General features: G+C 43.6%; 1 protein-coding gene across 2 annotated transcripts in view; it reads left to right on the top strand.

Annotated features, from left to right (window-relative positions):
• The window catches only part of LOC138211937 (mediator of RNA polymerase II transcription subunit 13-like), a 71,625-nt gene continuing 53,477 nt past the window's right edge, over positions 1–18,148 (top strand). For both annotated transcript variants that reach the window (XM_069172141.1, XM_069172150.1), the window contains exons 1-2: positions 1–556; positions 16,009–16,246. In XM_069172141.1, coding sequence (XP_069028242.1) covers positions 485–556; positions 16,009–16,246 — 310 coding nt within the window. In that variant the 5' untranslated portion in view covers positions 1–484. The remainder of the gene's footprint in view (positions 557–16,008; positions 16,247–18,148) is intronic.

Raw genomic sequence — 18,148 nt, forward strand, 5'->3', positions numbered from 1 at the left:
TTTTTTTTTCCTCTTTTTTTTTTTTTTTGTTGGAGGCTGCTCCCTCCTCGCCGCCGAAGAACGAAGTGGCTTTCCCATGTGGATTATGGTCGTTTAATGATGAAAGTATCTGCGGAGGTTTGGAAACACGCCGCTCTTCCTCTGGATTGACATGATGCACCTCTCCGGGTGACGAGGAGCACATTTGGAAGCGCCTGACCTGGATTGTAAAAATGTTGTGATCCTCGCGCACGCTCGGATTTACAACATTACAACATATCTGCGGGGCTTTATGGATGCATATTGCACTTCTTTCTGAATACGCCCATTCCTCGACCCGCCGACCATCCCGAGTCGATTATCTGGACCTCTTGTGAGGTTTTTAAGCCTGCTTGTTTTTTGGCAGGCTGGTTAAGGGAACCGATTTGTCAGCCCTGCTCGGTGTTTTGATGCCGATGTAGGATTTCGACATGCCCTGCGCTGACGACCCCAAAGGAGGACGAGTATGACTACAACGGCGAATTGGGTGGCTAACGGTGCAAGCCTTGAGGACTGCCACTCCAACATCTTCTCTCTGGTACAGTATTAATAAATCATGCACGTCACCGACACCAGAGGCAGTTGTGATCGGCAAGTCATAAGACCGTGGGAGGCACGCTTAAATGTGTGTCTGCTGTACAAAGGTGAACCAATTGCTGATGCTGTTATTAGGAAATCATTAACCCGGGTTAGTGGTCCGGGAAAAAAAAATACAGCCTATTTCACCGCTGAGCCTGTTTATAATAAGACATCCCAGCCCAGAAGACAAAAACTAACACGGTTAAACGAGAATAAATCCACTTTATAATCCTATTTTAGCACAATAACGATGCTTTAAATATTTTCAAATGCCAATACATCCACCTGACCGGTTATTTATTAGCAGTTCTGGTATGGCTTTAGCAGGTAAACAATAGATGAACACTGATTTGTTTAGCACAGTTTCTCTGCCCAGTATCCTCCTCCCCCTTTAAATCATCATCTCACTGGAAATCTTGTTGGAACTCTGTTGTATTGCCAAGCAACTAACTTGGAGAGCAGGCTGCCTCCCTCAAATGTTTCTGCAGAAACAATAATTATTCTGCAAGAATAAAGAAACAGCTCTTCACCAAATCACAGTTTTATGCATGAAGACTCTAAAAAAAACCAAAGATTGCTCCTCGGGTCATAAATTGAAAGCGAATGTGATCCGAGGAGCACACAAAAAGCCAACAGTTTTCCAGAGGGAAATGGGTTCAAATAATCTTTGAACCCTCACAGAAAGGAGATGCTTAAGATTTTGACGAGACGACAACACTATCGAGCACACAACGGAAACGGCACTTTCACACTCGGTTTATCTGAAAGAAAGGTGTTTTTTGACTCTACAGGCGGTATTGTTTTGGCAGAACTCGCTGGTTTTGAGGGTGGAAGAGGCTGAGCCGTGTGTTTTCACAGTTTTCATCCTGCAATCAGCGAGTTAACTGTCTTACTACGACAGGCAGCCAAGTGGAAAGGCATGCGGTAGACTGGGCTCCAGCACAAGCTGCTGAGAACCTCACCAACATCGGGGTCCTGAGGGCTTTTTAGGTGATCATGCAGGTTGTCCACCAGCCCCCCCCCCCCCCCCCCCGTTACAAACGCCCAAGTCACGCTAAAGATATATAAACATGTATCACAAGCTATCGATCTTGATGGTTTTTTTGTTGTTTTTAAGTGGACAGAGAGGAGAACTAAACTTTTGATTTTGTTTTCCTGTATTTCAGTGATATTTGTGACTAACGAGAAGCGGTAGGGATCCAGAGCAGGACCTTTAAAGCTATTTAAAAAAGCTTCTCGTTTGAATTTCTGTGCACCGACACAGAAAACACACACAACAGCATTCCAGTATCGGACGCCTTAAATTTTCTCCGCCTGCCACAAATAGAAAACAGTGATTTGGTCTCTGTCACCATCTCATTCGAGGCTGTTCCCTCGTGGAAAAAAGCTTTCATTCACTCTCCGTGGCATTATTGGCCATCGTGAACATCCCTTTCAAACTCGGGGAGAAAGAGACCATCCATCAGCTGGCTTGTTGAGAATATTTATGACTGGCTTGGTGCCTCAGCGGTTGCTCACTGGCAGGGCTCCTACAGGGAAGTCCAGGACGGGACAAAACACCAATGACACACCGAGACGACGGAGACAAAGAGACAGACACGGCGATGAAGAGTCTATGCAGATGTTAACGATGACACAGATGTTCGCAAAGTGAGGTTGAAGAAGCAAACAAACAAAAATGCGATTCACCTGAATATTTGCATTGATTTCCTGCAGGTAGTAGTTCCTTTAGTACTGAAGTAGTCACGTAATCAAGACATTGATGGACTATTAGTCAGCAAAGAAAATGTTGCTTTGATTAGATTAGATTGATGCGAATTTAAAACTCCATAAATGACAAGAAGAGAAGCTCTAAAACAGGATATTTTTGATACCTTTTCCTGCGCTGCGGCCCGACAGCCCGTTAAACAGCATTCCAGCATGCGTTAACCTCGTCGTCCCGTTCGCTGTTATTCCAACCTGCAACAGTAAAAAGTAGCTTAGAAAGCCTGAGTGCTCATTCTGTAGGATTTGATATGGGGACAGATTACTGTCACACTGGCGAGGCCGGTGTCAGATACTTGAGATCGCTGCAATCACACAACCCACAAAACAACTGTCTCGTGTGCGGGTGATCATCCATCTGTGACAGAAAGCAAACGAGACTCTTGTAAGTGGGAGAAAAGAGCCGAGCTGGTGAGCTGAGTTGAAGTGGCAAAGAAGGAGGGAAAGGGTGGAGGACGAGAGGAAAGACGGAGGAATGTTTTCAGCCGAGGGAGCGAGCAGAGCGGGAGGCTGAAGGAAGGACTGCAGCAGAATCTGTTTTCATTTTAGGAAAGTATTATGACTGATGTGCATTTCCTGACTGCTAGCCTCAGCCTCTTTGAGAGAGAGAAACTGAGAGTGAAAGAGTGCGACGGAGCAAGAGAGAAAATTAAAGATGGAGAACGTAATGACAGAGAGAAAACAGTCATCTTTCTGTGGACTGGGCCGGTTCTCATAACGCAGAGTCCCAGTCTGAATATGAAACGCAAGGAGGAGACGGTTAACAGCCTTGCAGCACAGGAAGCCTTGCTCTGTGTGTGTGTGTGTGTGTGTGTGTGTGTGTGTGTGTGTGTGTGTGTGTGTGTGTGTGTGCGCGCGCGCGTGTGCGTGTGTGTGTGTGTGTGTGTATAATATGATGGGTGTTTGAAGTTTGTCTCCTGAGTCTGCATGGTTTACAATGTGCCCAGTGTACACACACACACACACACACACACACACACACACACACACACACACACACACACACACACAGATGCATTCACAAACACCAAGTGCCGGCACAAAGAGAGGAACAAAAAATAAACACCCACATGCCCACACAAACATACAGTATGTATCACAAATGCAACACGCACTGCATCTTCCGCCCACATTTCACACACACACACACACACACACACACACACACACACACACACACACACACACACACACACACACACACACCTGTCTCATCGGCTGTACTTGGGCCGTGACTGCCTCCTATATATCCCGGGGATGCAGGCTTGTACAAACATTAGGTAGAATGCAGAGACCTTAATTAAAGGACGTCTCCTGTCCCCTCGACGGAGGCGCGTTGAGTGCAACACTGGTAATTAAGTGTCCTCAAGTACAGGTCTAATGTGATCAACTAAGAGGTGCTCATTAGCCCAACTGTATTCCAATAGAGATCTTGCATGTATAATGATGACGCTACTGTCTGGTGTGGAAATAAAGTGCTAAGAGATGAGGCTGAGGGAATACCATTAGCAGCGGTGTCTTGATTTATGGCAGGTGAGTGGCCGTGGCTTGTAAGAAGAAGCAGGTAATCAGGAGTGCTGCCTTTTTAATATAGACTGTTTGCATTTCCTCATTATTGATGGTGGTGGACACTTAGGGATGAGAAAGAGGTGGATGCTGTGTGTGTGTGTGTGTGTGTGTGTGTGTGTGTGTGTGTGTGTGTGTGTGTGTGTGTGTGTGTGTGTCGTGGTCTGCTGAGTTGTACAGAGCTGGAAATCGGATGAAAAGTTGTTGCGTTAGTGCTGATGCAACACCTGAGCGCTGAAACTAAAGTGATGCTACTTTAATACCTCACTCTGAAAAATGTACGTTGACAAGATCCTTTTTTTTACTTTTTAAAAAAGAAGCCGAGTCTTAAATAAAGTACTCAAATTACAAATGTTAGTAAATTAGAGCCTGGATGATCAATCAATATGAAGCAATTATAGGCAGATCAATAAATCTGATGTATTGCATGAAATATTATGTGTTGTTATTTACATAAATGGCAACAATGAACTAATTTGGAAACGGTGTCAACATAACATTGTTGTTTTTTTTTTTTATCAGTAAAACAGCTGCTATTTACCAACTAAATGTATGCAAGTCTTACATAAAATCAAATCTTTTAAACTCTTAAATATCAGCCTCAAAAATAAAGTATTTGTCAGGCTGTAGAATAAACACAAGCTGCTGTGAGATTCAATGAGCCTCCCTGATTAACATATTTTTCTTTGAAATGATGTAAACCAATTTTCTTACATAATTTCATAGAAAAGCTTTACACTTTAGTTTTCAGTCAACGTAAAGCTCACCATATCTTAAGTGAATTTGTTTGAGACTCTTTTTTTTTTTTTTTAACGAGTGGCTTTTGTATGTTTATGTAAGATTGAGTGAAATGACAGCTGTGATGAAGGAGGAGCACTCAGGTCAAGGGTGCGTCTCATTGATGGGATTATGATTTCCATAATGCAGCCGAATACATCACTCACGCTTTGTACACGCATATTTTAGTTATCAGTACGTTTATTGTTAGTTTTGATTTGTTTACCAATTAATAAAAAGTAGATTAGAATCTGTCCCTCCTAAAATCAGGAACTTTAAGACTATGAAAGCAGGTATGCTGGTCCTTGACTGTTTTAGTCGTGTACAAAAATTGTGGTGTTAATATTAAGATATTTAAGGGTGACATTGACGTTGCGGCCCCCTGAAGCCCACCCTGAAGCCCGCCCTGAAGCCCACCCTGAAGCCCGCCCTGAAGCCCACCCTGAAGCCCGCCCTGAGCCTTTTGGCTCTTCGCTCGCAGCTTCGACAGCCAGCGCTGGCTTCACCTCGAGTGCACGTGTGGCACCTCCCACTAATCTGCTCCTGTCACTGCTGTGGGAATCCCTTGTCAACACGACAGGACTCATCCCGTCAGCGGCCCGCCCGTGTAAACACCGCGTGCGTCAGGAACCCAGACGAACAGGTCTGCAGCCGTAACGGAACGACACGTGGAACGGGCGCCGTCGCCGGTTCGCCGCTTCCAGAAACGGGGTGGAGCGTAAATGGGGAAGCGGGAAGACGGGGATCTCCTCGCTCCCACTTCTGTTTTTACTACACAGATCTTTTTCTAGTGAATTCTCCCGAGTGCCGTCGTGGATCTTATCTGAGCAGCAGGCTTGTCAGGGACCTGCCACAGAGGTGAAGAACGGTTCAAAGACGGACGGGGAGGAAGGGAGGAAGGGAGGGAGGGAGGGAACCACCGCTGGTCCCAGAGCTGGAAATGGGACAGGATGGGCAGGAGTATTTTGGAGCACGGTGGCTTGAGTGTGAAATATGTAAGCCCCGCAGTGCCAGCTGTGTTCTATTCTTAGCGCCCGCTGGTGTTCCTGCATGTGTGCAGGGCGACAGAAGGCGGAGTGGGAAAGGAGGATTGGCAGGAATGGGCAGTAGCCGGTGCCATCGAGTGCCTGTGATAGCTGCAAAGTTAGCTTGATAGCTGGCATACAGACTTTGAGAGAGATGCAGATTAACCCAATTATTGTCGCTGTGTTGCTGCTGTTGTGTTTGGAAATCTACAAATTAAAGGTACTCATTCTGCATTGTGGTATATTTGTTCATTAGCATTAACTACACATGAAGCTATAGGCAGCATGTTAATGTTTTAGTGTAATGCTGGTTATGATGGAGCTGATCGTAGACACTTTTTGTACATTGTTGAATGTTCATTTCTCGGTTTTGTACTGTGAAACATCTGTTAGTAGGATAAATTGATCCCCTTCAAAGTCTTAAAAGTATTTTTTTCCCCCAAAACGATTTGCAAAAAACTCCAACTGCCCGTCTTTACTGTCTTGAAACACGTTTGAAATTAAACTTAATTTGAATATGCTGTTATTTTTCACTGTTAAAGGCGGCTGTTCTTTGTCATCTCACAGTATTCTAGTTATCTTCCACCCGCCTGCTGTCCCCCCCCCACCTCCTCCCACCCACAGATTAACACCACTCTCCTTCAAACTATTAGACTTCAGGTGTGTGCTGCTACACTGCTTCTGGATTGAACCCAAATTTGGAGGCTTGCTGCCCGATTGTTAGAATCCTTCCAGAAACAGATAAAACACGTGTTTTATGATGCTGTGGGTCTCTGTGCCATCAACACTGGAGCTCTGGGCTTTGTCTCGGGGAGATCTGTTTGCAATCTCTTCACCTGACTGCAGGCACGTCAACAAAGAGAATTTCTTTAAAGGAAGATATTGCCCTGCTTGTAACTGGGCAAATATTTTCTGCAAGCTAGACAGCTTTGCCAATATCGTGGTTGGCTGGGATTCAATTGCAGTTAGAGCACACTTAGGTTAAAGAGTGTCTCTTAGAGCTGCAAAACAAGGGGGGGAAGAGAGAAGACATTCATGTTGTCTGCTGCGCTGTCGCAAATTCTAATTATCATGTGTTCATGTTCCATTGAGAGATTATCTGCGACCAATCAGACGGCCACTTCATGTGAACAAACACAATATGTGCAGACTGTTGATTCACAGCCGTTTGCGGAGCATCGATTCTCCCCGTTCTGCCACACAGCGCTCTCTCTCTCTCATCTTGAATTAGGCAGACTCTCCTGATTTTTCAGATGCTAATGAACATTTTTACATCTCAGTTTCAGTCCTGGCTGGCTTCGTGGAATAAATGGACATGGCAGCACAGTAGCGAAGCACAAAAGGTTTGATGGAGGATTTACTTGACATGACTAAGTGAGCATGGAGCCACGGGGCCAAAAGTTTAGACGGGGTGATCTCAGCAAAGATATGAACCCCGTTGTGTCTGTTGTAAACAGTGAATGGACAGAGCAGGAGGACCAGAGTAGGATTACATAAAATTGTGTGTTCAAGTGCGGAGGACTTTTAGTGTTAACGCTCTGATTGGCTGCCGCTCCCGCTTAGTGAGCAAACAACAGCTCACAGACAGCAACCGGGTGAGTTGCAGGTTGAAACCTGTTCAGGTGTGACCTGCAGAGAACGCCTGGTCCCGTGTACGTCCTGCACGCAAACACACACAGACCCACAAACACACACACAAAACCACAAACACTTTCTTGCTCGGCACTTTTTCCTTTTTTTTTTTTCCCTGTTTTGTTTTTCTGGTGTGTAATGAAACAAGGAAAAGTCCTGCTGATTTATGCAGGGCTGTCATTTTATCTGAAATAGCATCCCTGTGGAAAAAAAAAATCAATGCAGGAAATTACAAGCCAAATGAGATATTTTTCATACTGCTTATGCTTCATTTGCCCAATTTCAGGAACAATCAGACTATTAACTGCTTGTCGCCATTTCAGAAGCCTCCATGCAGTGCTAATTGTACAATTACTGCACTGAGTAATTTTTTAATACAATTTGAATCCTTCTCTCACTACAGAAACTCAGTGAGTAATCCTAATCTTCAGACAAATTTGAGCTCACGAATTCCCACTTCGAGGGAACAATCGGAGGTGTGCTCAGGAGAGGCGTCACACTGAGACACACAACGCACTCTTTTGTGATTTTTAGAGTACAGTAAAAAGCCACAGAAGTGTCTGAAATGTTACATTTCCACTGTAACCCTGGAGACAGAAATCTCAAAACTTGAATACCTTGCTGAATTCCTACAGATGTTGTATGTTGCCTAGCAACTGTTTTTACTTCCCTCTCTGTCTTGTGTTTTCCGTCTTTTGTGATTCTCCGTTTTTCCGTCTTTTGCTCATTTCTCCCTCCCCATGGCTTGTCACAGTTAATTAAGTAACACCAGAGACACTAAAGCAGAGACTGGTTTATTTATTTGCATGTTAATAATTTAGACTAAGGAGGACCACTGCTTTAGTCCGTCCCTCAACGCTTTAAAAGCAGCCTGACGCTGCAGCTTTGTGTTGTTTCATTTGGCAAATGGCTGGGGAGCTGGTGTGTCAGATGCGGCAGCGCCACAGTACACAATGTCTTGCTGTCCTTATTGGTCTCCCTCTGCTGTTCCTCCTGCCTCCTGCCTCTCTTTGTGTCAGGTGAGAAGTCATGGCTTGATGGAGGCTTTCTGTGGCGTGATTGGCAGGTCTATCCGTCACTCAGCCCAGGGGACTCTCGCTGCTCTAATTAGGTCGCTTGGCTTGCTCACCTCCCAGGGCTGGATGCTACAGCAGAACACCGATCAAATGACGCTTCCTTGTTTTGTGCAGACTTGTAAAGGTGGTGGCAGAAGGCGGAGGAAAGGCATCTGTTTAGTGTCTGCAGTCCCAGAGGCCTTCTTTCTACACCTGTTTGGTCTTTTTTGTGACGCTCGCGCTGCCTCACAAGTATAGTAATGTGCATCGCTCTTCATTTGTGTTGTAAAATGCCAGAGGGGAGTACGACTCCTTGTGGGTTAATTTGATTTCAGCGGGTTAATTGATGAAGGGGGAGTCGTTGCCTGTTCTGCTTTCTGCCACCGGCTCCCCTAACTGGTGACTTCTCCGTGTTGACTTAGTATCACAGCCACCCGGCTCTCATTGTCTTTCTTCATATTTATTGTCCACACTTCAGTTTTCATTTTGCCGCTCAGACTGATACGTTCGAGGAAAATTGTGTCATTAAAGATGCAAGATGTGTGACACTATGGTTCCTGTGGTAACCGCAAACGTGGTATAATACTGCAGAAAGACAGCAGAAGAAGAAGAGCTGTATCTGTCTGCAGTCCAACCAAACAGAATCAAGTTTTAATAAACGGTCTTTTTCATGATGCAGTCGTGATTTGATGCTGCAAATGATGTGGGGAGTTTAAAAAAAAAAAAAAAAAATGTATACCTCTACTACTGATCTGCTGTCAAAAATGATTGTTTTATTGTTTTGTCGTTTTGCCATTAGTGCAAATACATTTTGTTTCCTGTGGCCCCTTCACAATATAATTCACCCCAGTGTGTAGAGTGCTTTTATTGTGAAATATGTGATACGAGATAATGAACAGTAAGGCTGATAACAGTGACATAACATTAAAAGGGGGCATTATGAATAGTGCCAATGGGAACTAAACAGATGGGCAATTCTAGAATCTAAAAATGTCAAACATAAGTGGTAGCAAATACGTTGTTTGATTTCATGAAAGGATGAAGTGTCTGTTAGAAATAATTACATTTCCCCCTGTCCTTTGACATTGGATCAAAGAGACATGGATACCGTTGTGTGTATCTGATGAAGACAACAAGTCTTATCTAAGGACTCGGAGGCATCACGAGCGATCTGAACACACCCTAAATATTGGCAGCTTGTCAAGTATCTAAACAGATTTGACGTTGATGAGAAAGCTCTGACGAGAGAAAGGCTTTTGCATGTGCCAGAGTTTGTAAAACTGCTGATACAAGCTGTCTCTCAATTGCTTAAAGTGCCTCCTTTGTCAGACTATCAGACTGCGAGGCTCTTACCCTGCGCTGAGATTCCTGAAGAAGTGGCATCTCTCGTAGACAACGTTGTCTGCATGCGTTCTGTCAGCTTTGAAAGCACATTAGGCACCTATCCACTCTGATGCAAAGTCAAACGATCACATCAGCTGCATTCCTGATAGAAAAGTGTCCTTAATAAAGCCCGCACATTTGCATATAACCACACTAGATACTTTATGCATTTTAAAGGTTGCTCTTTTCTCTACGTTCTTACATTAACAGTCGTTTGTCGTGAAAGCTCTCCAGAGAGTGCTCGGTCATGTCTGACTAGTCGGTGCACGCTTTTCTCTCCGCAAAATGTGTGTCTGTGTGTGTTTTCCTACATGGAAGTTCTCCACAAACATACATTTAGCTGCATGTTGTGAAGTGCAAGAGGTCCATTCAGAAGGTCACACCAGTTTTTGAGAAAAAAGCAAGAGGAGCAAAATATTTTCAGGCTGCAGAAGCTTTTCCTGAAAAGTGCACATTGTGTGTTTTCCTCTCAGCTTTGCTATCTGAGAAAAGAAGGTTTCCTCTTCATTGTGAAGCTCGTGGCCTTTAAACAATGTGCAGTATACACTATCTGCATGTTCCAGTTGGATGACAGACCTTTTCAGCCTCTGGAAATGGGATCCTCTTCTCTGTCTAAGACTTCATTCAGTACATTCTGTTTGAGCAGTGTCTGCCAAAGATTAAAGCACTGACTTCCATATTTTCTTTTGATTACAAGCACATGGCTGGTGCACTGAGGTTGACCTCTCGTCGGGATACAGATTATGTCGTCCAAGCCTGGGCTCTGTTCACCTTATTTTCAGGAAATGCTTTTTTAAACTCTCTCCTTTGAAAGTTTAGATTCTTTTTATTTATTTTTTGAAGCCCCTTTTCAAACACACAGAAGCACATTGAATTATACAGAATCAATGCCATTGTAAGAAAGATAGAAAGATTTTCATGCTGTTAGAGTTTGATACAATAGAGCGCGGTCTCCCACATCCTCTGTGCTAACACACAAATGTTCTGGAAACATATGGTTAGCTGTTATCTTTTCTCTGTTTACTAGACAAGGAGACGTAAAGAGAAGAATAAAAAAAAAAAAAAAGAAAAAGGCAAAGAGGAAACGTGCGATCCTCCTGGGTGTATTCAGTAGGCATCTGTGACAGAGAGAGAGCTGAGAGATGAGAGGAAGAGTGAAGACGAGAAAGATAATAGAGGTGAGGGTAAGGTCAAAGCTTTGGTCCGTCTTAGCAATTGAAGGAAAAGCTCTTGTTTTTGGTCATGCACTCAATCAGAAACTGAACCAGCCAACCTACAGAACAAGCGGGCTCGGAGGAGTGAAGGTTGTATTGACAGTGAAACAAAATCCACCCTCTTTTTTTTCTTGACCCCTTTGCCTTTTCACCCCTGCGGTAGTGTTTAAAAGAGACAGCTGCCTGGAACAATCTTTGATTTGCTCTTTCGCACTCTGACGGATGACGAGGATTTCGCTGCTTTTGAACCACATTTGCCGTGCTCTTTTGCCATCTTGGCAATCGTACGTACAGACTGACAGTCCAGCCAAACACATCATCATCAACACACAAGGAAACTTCTGTGAAGTTTATTTTTCTCAGATTCATGACCATAAAATCCCAAATAGCTTTCACTTTCCATTGAACCATTTTTGCCATTTGGCTTCATTTAGCTCCTCAACACTACTCATACAGCCCAGTCCTTCTCTGATTGGTCAACCTTATTCACTAGTCAACCTGTGAACTAGTTGGTTTGTGAAATGAGGCTGTGAGTTTGGATTTTGGGTGTTGCCATCTTGCTAGTTTGGAGCGGTTTGGTTTGGAGCAGGAAGTGACCATATTTGGACGAGCTGGGGGAGGAGCCAGCGGTGGATCTGACTCGATCTGATTGGAAACCCGAGGACACTAAACCCCGCCAACCTGTACCGGAAACCTGACTCCACCACAGGCCTGTCAATCAAACAGACACGCCCCCAAAAACAGGTCTTCTTGAATCTTCTTTTCTAATGAATGAAGGATTATTTTCAGATGGACCTCCAGAAAACTAAGAAGAAGGAGTGACTTTAGCTAACAACACCGAGATAACTGATGGACACATTTTATTCACTTTGGATTTGATGACAGAAGTTGAATGGGAGGCTCTTTTTTTTTTTATAGACAGTTTATGGTTCTCCATCTTTCTGTTAAAGACTAACTCGTAGAATTATGGTTTGTGAATTATGATCACATTCGTGTCACAGGATTTACAACACTAATTTGTCACTGAAGTTGCAGACATAATAGCTCTGCTTTGTCTGCAGACTCGGTTGTATTATCAGCTGAATTCACATGCTTGACAGATTTTTCTCTCGTGTGTTATAAGCGTCAATTTATTCATACAAATCTGAGAATTGGTTGTTGCACAGGTCTGACGGACTTCCGATGTTTAGAAGCGAAGGGGAAGTGTGCTGGGAAATCATCCCCAGAAAGCATCTTAGTGAGGGTGACACACACAGATTCACCAGAAACGCACAATCACATGCGCACATAGAGAATCGAGGCGGCCTCTCAAATGCACACGGACACACTGGCAGATCCTGGCTGTCATCGCTGAAACATAACTGGACATCAGCCAGAAAATATGTCTTCGTCCTGATGCACGTCGGTGTTTCGGAGCACTTCTGGGCTGCACATCGTCACAGCTGCCGTGTGCGTCGTGTGTGCGTGCCAGTGTTTGTGTGCAGGCATGTGTTTGGATCTGCCTGCGAGCATGTAACTGCAGCTCTGTTCCTCTTCCTGCAACTGTGCCACAGTTAATCCTCCACGGGAGTTCAGCAGGGTGTTGGGTTAGTGCTTCCCACACGGCCAGCAAAATACGCTGCACCTGTGTTTGGGAGCCTCTGGCCACTTATTTGACCAGAAAAAAAAAAACTTTCTGAAAAATTCTACCGCGAGTCTTGTTTCTGCACTTAAAATGTTCTCTGCTTCTTCTTTCTGCTCCTGAATGTTTGGCCTTCGCTGTGCAGATTAATGCATGTGCAGGCTTTGACAGTTGAAGTATGGCTTCGCATTCATCTGCTGAAAAGGCCGGTTTCTCCGCACTCGTGTGTTTTTCGTCCATCTTGTCGGGTCACGACACGTTTGAAAGAGAATCACAGTCCAGGATTGAAAGTACACGAGTGGAACCTTGAGACCTGCAGCACTTCTACAACGTCTTATAGATTCCTACGGATTCTTCTTGAACAGGCTGCAGGGAGAAATATTTAGTCAACTGAAGTATCTCAGCAAATATTGGGTGGATTGGACATAAATCTGCTCACTTTTATGGTCCCCAGAGGATATTTCTAATAACCTCACGTGCCAACACGAGATTGAAGGTTGTGGCTTTCAGCTAAATGTCCCAACAATTTTTGGATTGACTACCATGACATTTAGCGTGCACATTTATCATTTATGTTCCCCTCGGGAAGAATTGCAATAACTCTGGCAACGCCTGAACGTCGCACCTCTTGTTTGTTCAGTACTACTTTGTTTGTTTTTGTGACTAAATCCTTACAACATTATTGCTGTTACGACCCATCTCAGCTGCACTGCATGTTTAGTGTTAATTAGTAAATATTAGGATGTTAACACAGCGATGTCGAGTTGTTGAACACGCTAAAAAAAAAAGAAATATGCCTGTCATTTAGCAGAATGCTAACGTTGTTGCTACGAGCATAGCATGCTTGTGTTAGCATTTAGTTCAAAATGCTGCCGTGCTAAAATTTTAATTCCAAGCGGAGTATTTTTCTGTGTCTTCGAACATGTCTGGAGGGGAACATTTAACAATCAATTCACGGGAGAGCATGTTGTCCTTTCTAAAACAGCTGTTATGCCTTTATGGTGAATATATTCTCTGACATTTAGCTTCTCCTCGTCTTCGCTCCTGATGCAGGAGCAGCAGACAGCTGTGCCAAACAGTGGAGGAACTCTTGACATTGACTGGGAGTGACGAGGCAGTGCAAGCAGATGTCTTCCTCCTTTGCTTTGGGACAAACAGCATCCTTGACCTTGTCATGGCTAATTTTAGAGCTTGGCTTATCACAGCGCCGATGTTTATGTCTCCCATTACACACACTGTCATTACAGGAGGGACATGCTTGTAATCACGGGTGCATTGTGCAGTTAAGATGTTGGTAGGTGTCGCGTGCATGCCTGTGTTCACTCACAATGTGGATGTGTTGATCGGGACGGAGGCTTTGAATGCCGCTGGGAAGATTGTAGGTTCTGATTTGGAGGCTCACGCCGGCATCCTCGGTCGGCCGGTCGGCCTGCAGCGTTCAGAGCTGTGGAGCCTCCTCCTCTTCATCCACTCAAAGACACGGCAGGCTGTGCTTTCCTTTGAGCTGCTCCTTTCTCCTTTCTCCTTTCTCCTTTCTCCTTTCTACCTGTCCCCGTGTTAAAATGGGTCAGTATTTTTCTTCCCTCCGTTGGTCTTGGATGGCTCGGCGCCGGGGCCAGTGTGCCAAACATGATCCTCACAGCTGGGTGAACACCGGGGAGGAGAGGAGAGATTCCCCCCCCCCCCCCCCCCAACTCCCCTGCCTGCCAAATCTACGTCCTGTTCAACAATGCCTTTGTGCACTTAGCTCATTCATGCACAAAGGCAAACGCAAAGACACAAACAAACATAAAAAAAAGTTTCCAAAGCGTCCGCGAGGATCACAGGGTCACTGATGCTCCTGTGTTTCCCGATGTTTACCGATGCACGCTCACTTACCAAATTTGAGAAAACATCTTTTTCTGGTGCTGGTGGAGGAAAAGTTTGACTCTTGTACTGCCTCGTCTCTGAATGTTCAAGTCCTCTTCACACCCGGTGGGCAACGTAAACACCGGCAGCATCATCTCATTAGATTAAAAGGAGGAGATCTGCCTTGCTGGGCCGAGCTCCAACCACTGACCCGGCACTATCTCCTCCTCTCCCGGCTCGCTCTATACTTCAGTGCCGTCTCACCGGTAGTAGTTCATTCATGTATTTCACTCAAGACCGCTCTTTATTTCTTGCAGCTCTTCTCTCTGCAACAGTTTCAATAGTTAATCTTTACAGTCTTTACAGCAGAAGCAGCAGCAAGTGAAACAGTCATAAATAAGGATATAACAACACAAAAGGGAGACATTAATTAGACTTAAACATCTACACGAGTATCTGAACTGTGTAAACAGGAAGCCGGGGAAAATATAACGCAATTGGAGAGCATCTGTGCAGTTATTGATTTAATCAGCATTGTCTGATGTGCTCTTTCATTTGAAACACAATATCAATGTGGATTGTAAAAAACATTTTTAAAAAAAATACACGTTACAAACAAGATCTGCTGAAATGCAGTTTCAAGAGTTCAACATGCTTTTTCATCATCCATTATTAGTTAATATGCATTTATTTATATTTATTGTTGCAGCTAATGACTTTTTTTCTGTATTCAAAATATAGTGAAAAGATCTGCAAACCTTTATTTCATAGTTTTAGGTAATTAATTGTTTGGTCTATAAAATGTCACAAAATTTAGAAACATGACATCACCAGTTCACATGAAGCTTAATATTCTGATTAAACTTAAGTTTATAAGGCCACGCAGAGTAAACATGTTTCAAATGAACACCTCATTCACAAAGTTGAAACCTTTTCATAAACTGATATAAAGAGGAATTGAACCATGTAAACTATGAAACTGATAAATTCCTGGCTGCGTTATTTCGCTTCCAAAAACATGGCAGCTTCCAAACTGAACCGGACCACAGATCAGAGTTGATTTTTCATACATACTCTTAAAGAAGGAGACATTATAGGACGGCTAGCGTGAGGAGACAGAACATGACACTGTCCCGCGGAAACGGACACGTTTCCTGTTTTCTGACCAGCAGTGTAGACCTTAAAGATTTTATGTACAGCGATATAAAACCGAGCAAAACAAACAAAAAATCCTGCAGCTTTGGTGAAATCAGAACTGGAAGAGTATTTGGTGCTTTTGTTTTGGAAGAATTATTAAAACGATTACAGAATTGTTGAAATGATTGAAGGTTAAATTTCAGCTTATTGACTGATTAGTGAGTCAACAAATTATTTCAGCGTTTACATTGTGTTTGGACTGAACACGGGGAAATTGCTTTATTAGTGACTGCACATAATAACTGCTTAACAAATGCTAATTTTATGGTGGTTTAATGGGCTGTTTATTGATGCAGTGCTTTAATTTCGACTCTTTTCTCCTCTTTCAGGCGGAGTTGACAGGCATTAAATGGCGTTGCTACAGATTCCGCAGCGGCGGGGAATACGGGCCCGTGATCTCGGCCCCGGCTCAGGACGACCCGGTTCTGCGCAGCTTCATGCGCTGCGTGCAGGCCAACCTGCTGTGCGTGTGGCGGCGCAAGATCAAGCCCGATGCCAAGGAGCTGTGGATCTTCTGGTGGGGTGAAGAGCCCAACCTCTCCAATGTCATTCATCACGAGCTGGAAGGTGAGAAAGAGGATGAAGGATGGGGCTCGCTTCTCCCTTCCATCCGTCTCAATTATTTTTTCACCCCATCGGTCTTCACCTCGGTCAGCCCGTCGTGCTCTGAAAGTTTGGGTTGGCCGTGTAGGTTTACGGCTGCTTTTTATCACGTTCCATTGAGGAACGGCTACGTGGAACTCGGTCGTCTTGTGGTTTTAGCGGTTTTACGAAAGGTTGACTGAGAAGTAGTGAAATATGTGTTGTGTGTTCCAAGTCGATGCAACAAGAATCTGAGCCGTAACGGTGCCAAATAAATTAGAGTTTTATTGTGCGGCATAATGCCTGTAAGTATGCGCTTCAGGGGCTAACGTACAGCACGGTTCTGTATTATGTGGATTGAAGCTGTTAAGTCGGCTGCACATCGGAGCTGTGCGCCGTTTGTTTAAGATGCGTCGGGCGCATTGATTTGGTTTTGGGTCCTATTTTTGAGCCTCATATAGCACATATCTGAAATGTGTTTGCTTTGCAACTCAAGTGTTTATATGCTGCTTCAGGACTATCACTATGATGAAGCACGCAGCCCCGGAGTCGATTTTTCTTGCCAGTATTTACTGTGTGTGTGTGTGTGGTTGTGAAAATTACACTGAGATATCTCACTTGAGAGAGCGCTACTGTCAGCACTATTGTCCCTATTTATAGAAACATTTGCATTATCTCGCTGCACACGTGTGTAGAAGTCTAACGTATCCACTAAGCCTCGGGAAGGCAGGGAGAGGAGGAAACGGGAGAGAGGTTGTATTGGGTTTGGTTTAGCAGAACAAGTCAGCAGGGAGAGAGAAAAAAAACAGGAATATTGAAGCAATTTTGAGAATTTTGCTCTTCAGTCACCTATTAAAGCTGACTTGATGTGAAAAGGCCTTTCAGGCGCTGCAGTAGGTATTTGACAGATGTTCTTGCTGCTGCTGGGGAGAGCCCTTTACTCTGCACTAACATGTGTAACAGAGAAAGATATGCTGTACATTTTAATTGAGTTATGCTCGCATCACCAACGCGGGGAAAGATAATTATTTTTCATTGCTTCACCAAAACTGCCAACATCCAAAATGTATTTATAAACACAATATATCATCCATGTCTGATATGAGACGGCTCTTCTGAAAACGGTATTTTGCTGATAAGTATCACACAACCACACCGAGTCAATTAGGCTTAAAGAGCAAAAACGTTATTACCTGAAACCATAAAACAAGTATGTTTTAGCATTACCTCATCAGTTTACAAGCTGCTACTGGCTGCCTTAAACATTGATTATAACGCTGCTTGAGTAGCACACTGAGGTCCAATAAACTTGATCATAATCTTAGTCTATTTAATTACATTTTATGGCTATTGATTACTTGCCTGTTCATCCATGCTGACCATAGACATGCAAATTGATTTTTATGTAATATTTGTCTTTGTCTGACAAAATTGTCACTTAAAGTCAAGATAGCATTTGTTTGGGGAAAAAGGTTTCAAAGAAAAAAAAAAAAAAAGACAACCAAATGTGATGTCTCACACTTTATTATTTTGCTGCCACTTCTGTTGTTGAGATTTCTTATGGCTCCCCTTCAGGCTTGTAATTTATTATTAATTAAATAATCAAGCAATCTGCTCATTACAGTATGTTCACTGTTAATCTGTTAATATTATGGTCTGTGAAAAATGCCCATCACAATGTCCTTGAGACAAGAGTCTTGTTTTGTCTGACAGTCCAAAACCCCCAAAATATTACATTTGCTAAAATGTTGATATGATGAATGATTACTGGATTAATCAATTAACTTCTTATTATAGTAACTGTGGTAATATACAGTAAATCATTACTCAATTAACACAACCTCAGAGTGCCTTAATGTTATAGTGACTATTCCCTTTTTTTTATGA

Source organism: Embiotoca jacksoni, unplaced genomic scaffold (genome assembly GCF_022577435.1).
Source record: "Embiotoca jacksoni isolate LCO1_2020_lvr unplaced genomic scaffold, fEmbJac1.0.p SCAF_10, whole genome shotgun sequence".
Taxonomy (NCBI): domain Eukaryota; kingdom Metazoa; phylum Chordata; class Actinopteri; family Embiotocidae; genus Embiotoca; species Embiotoca jacksoni.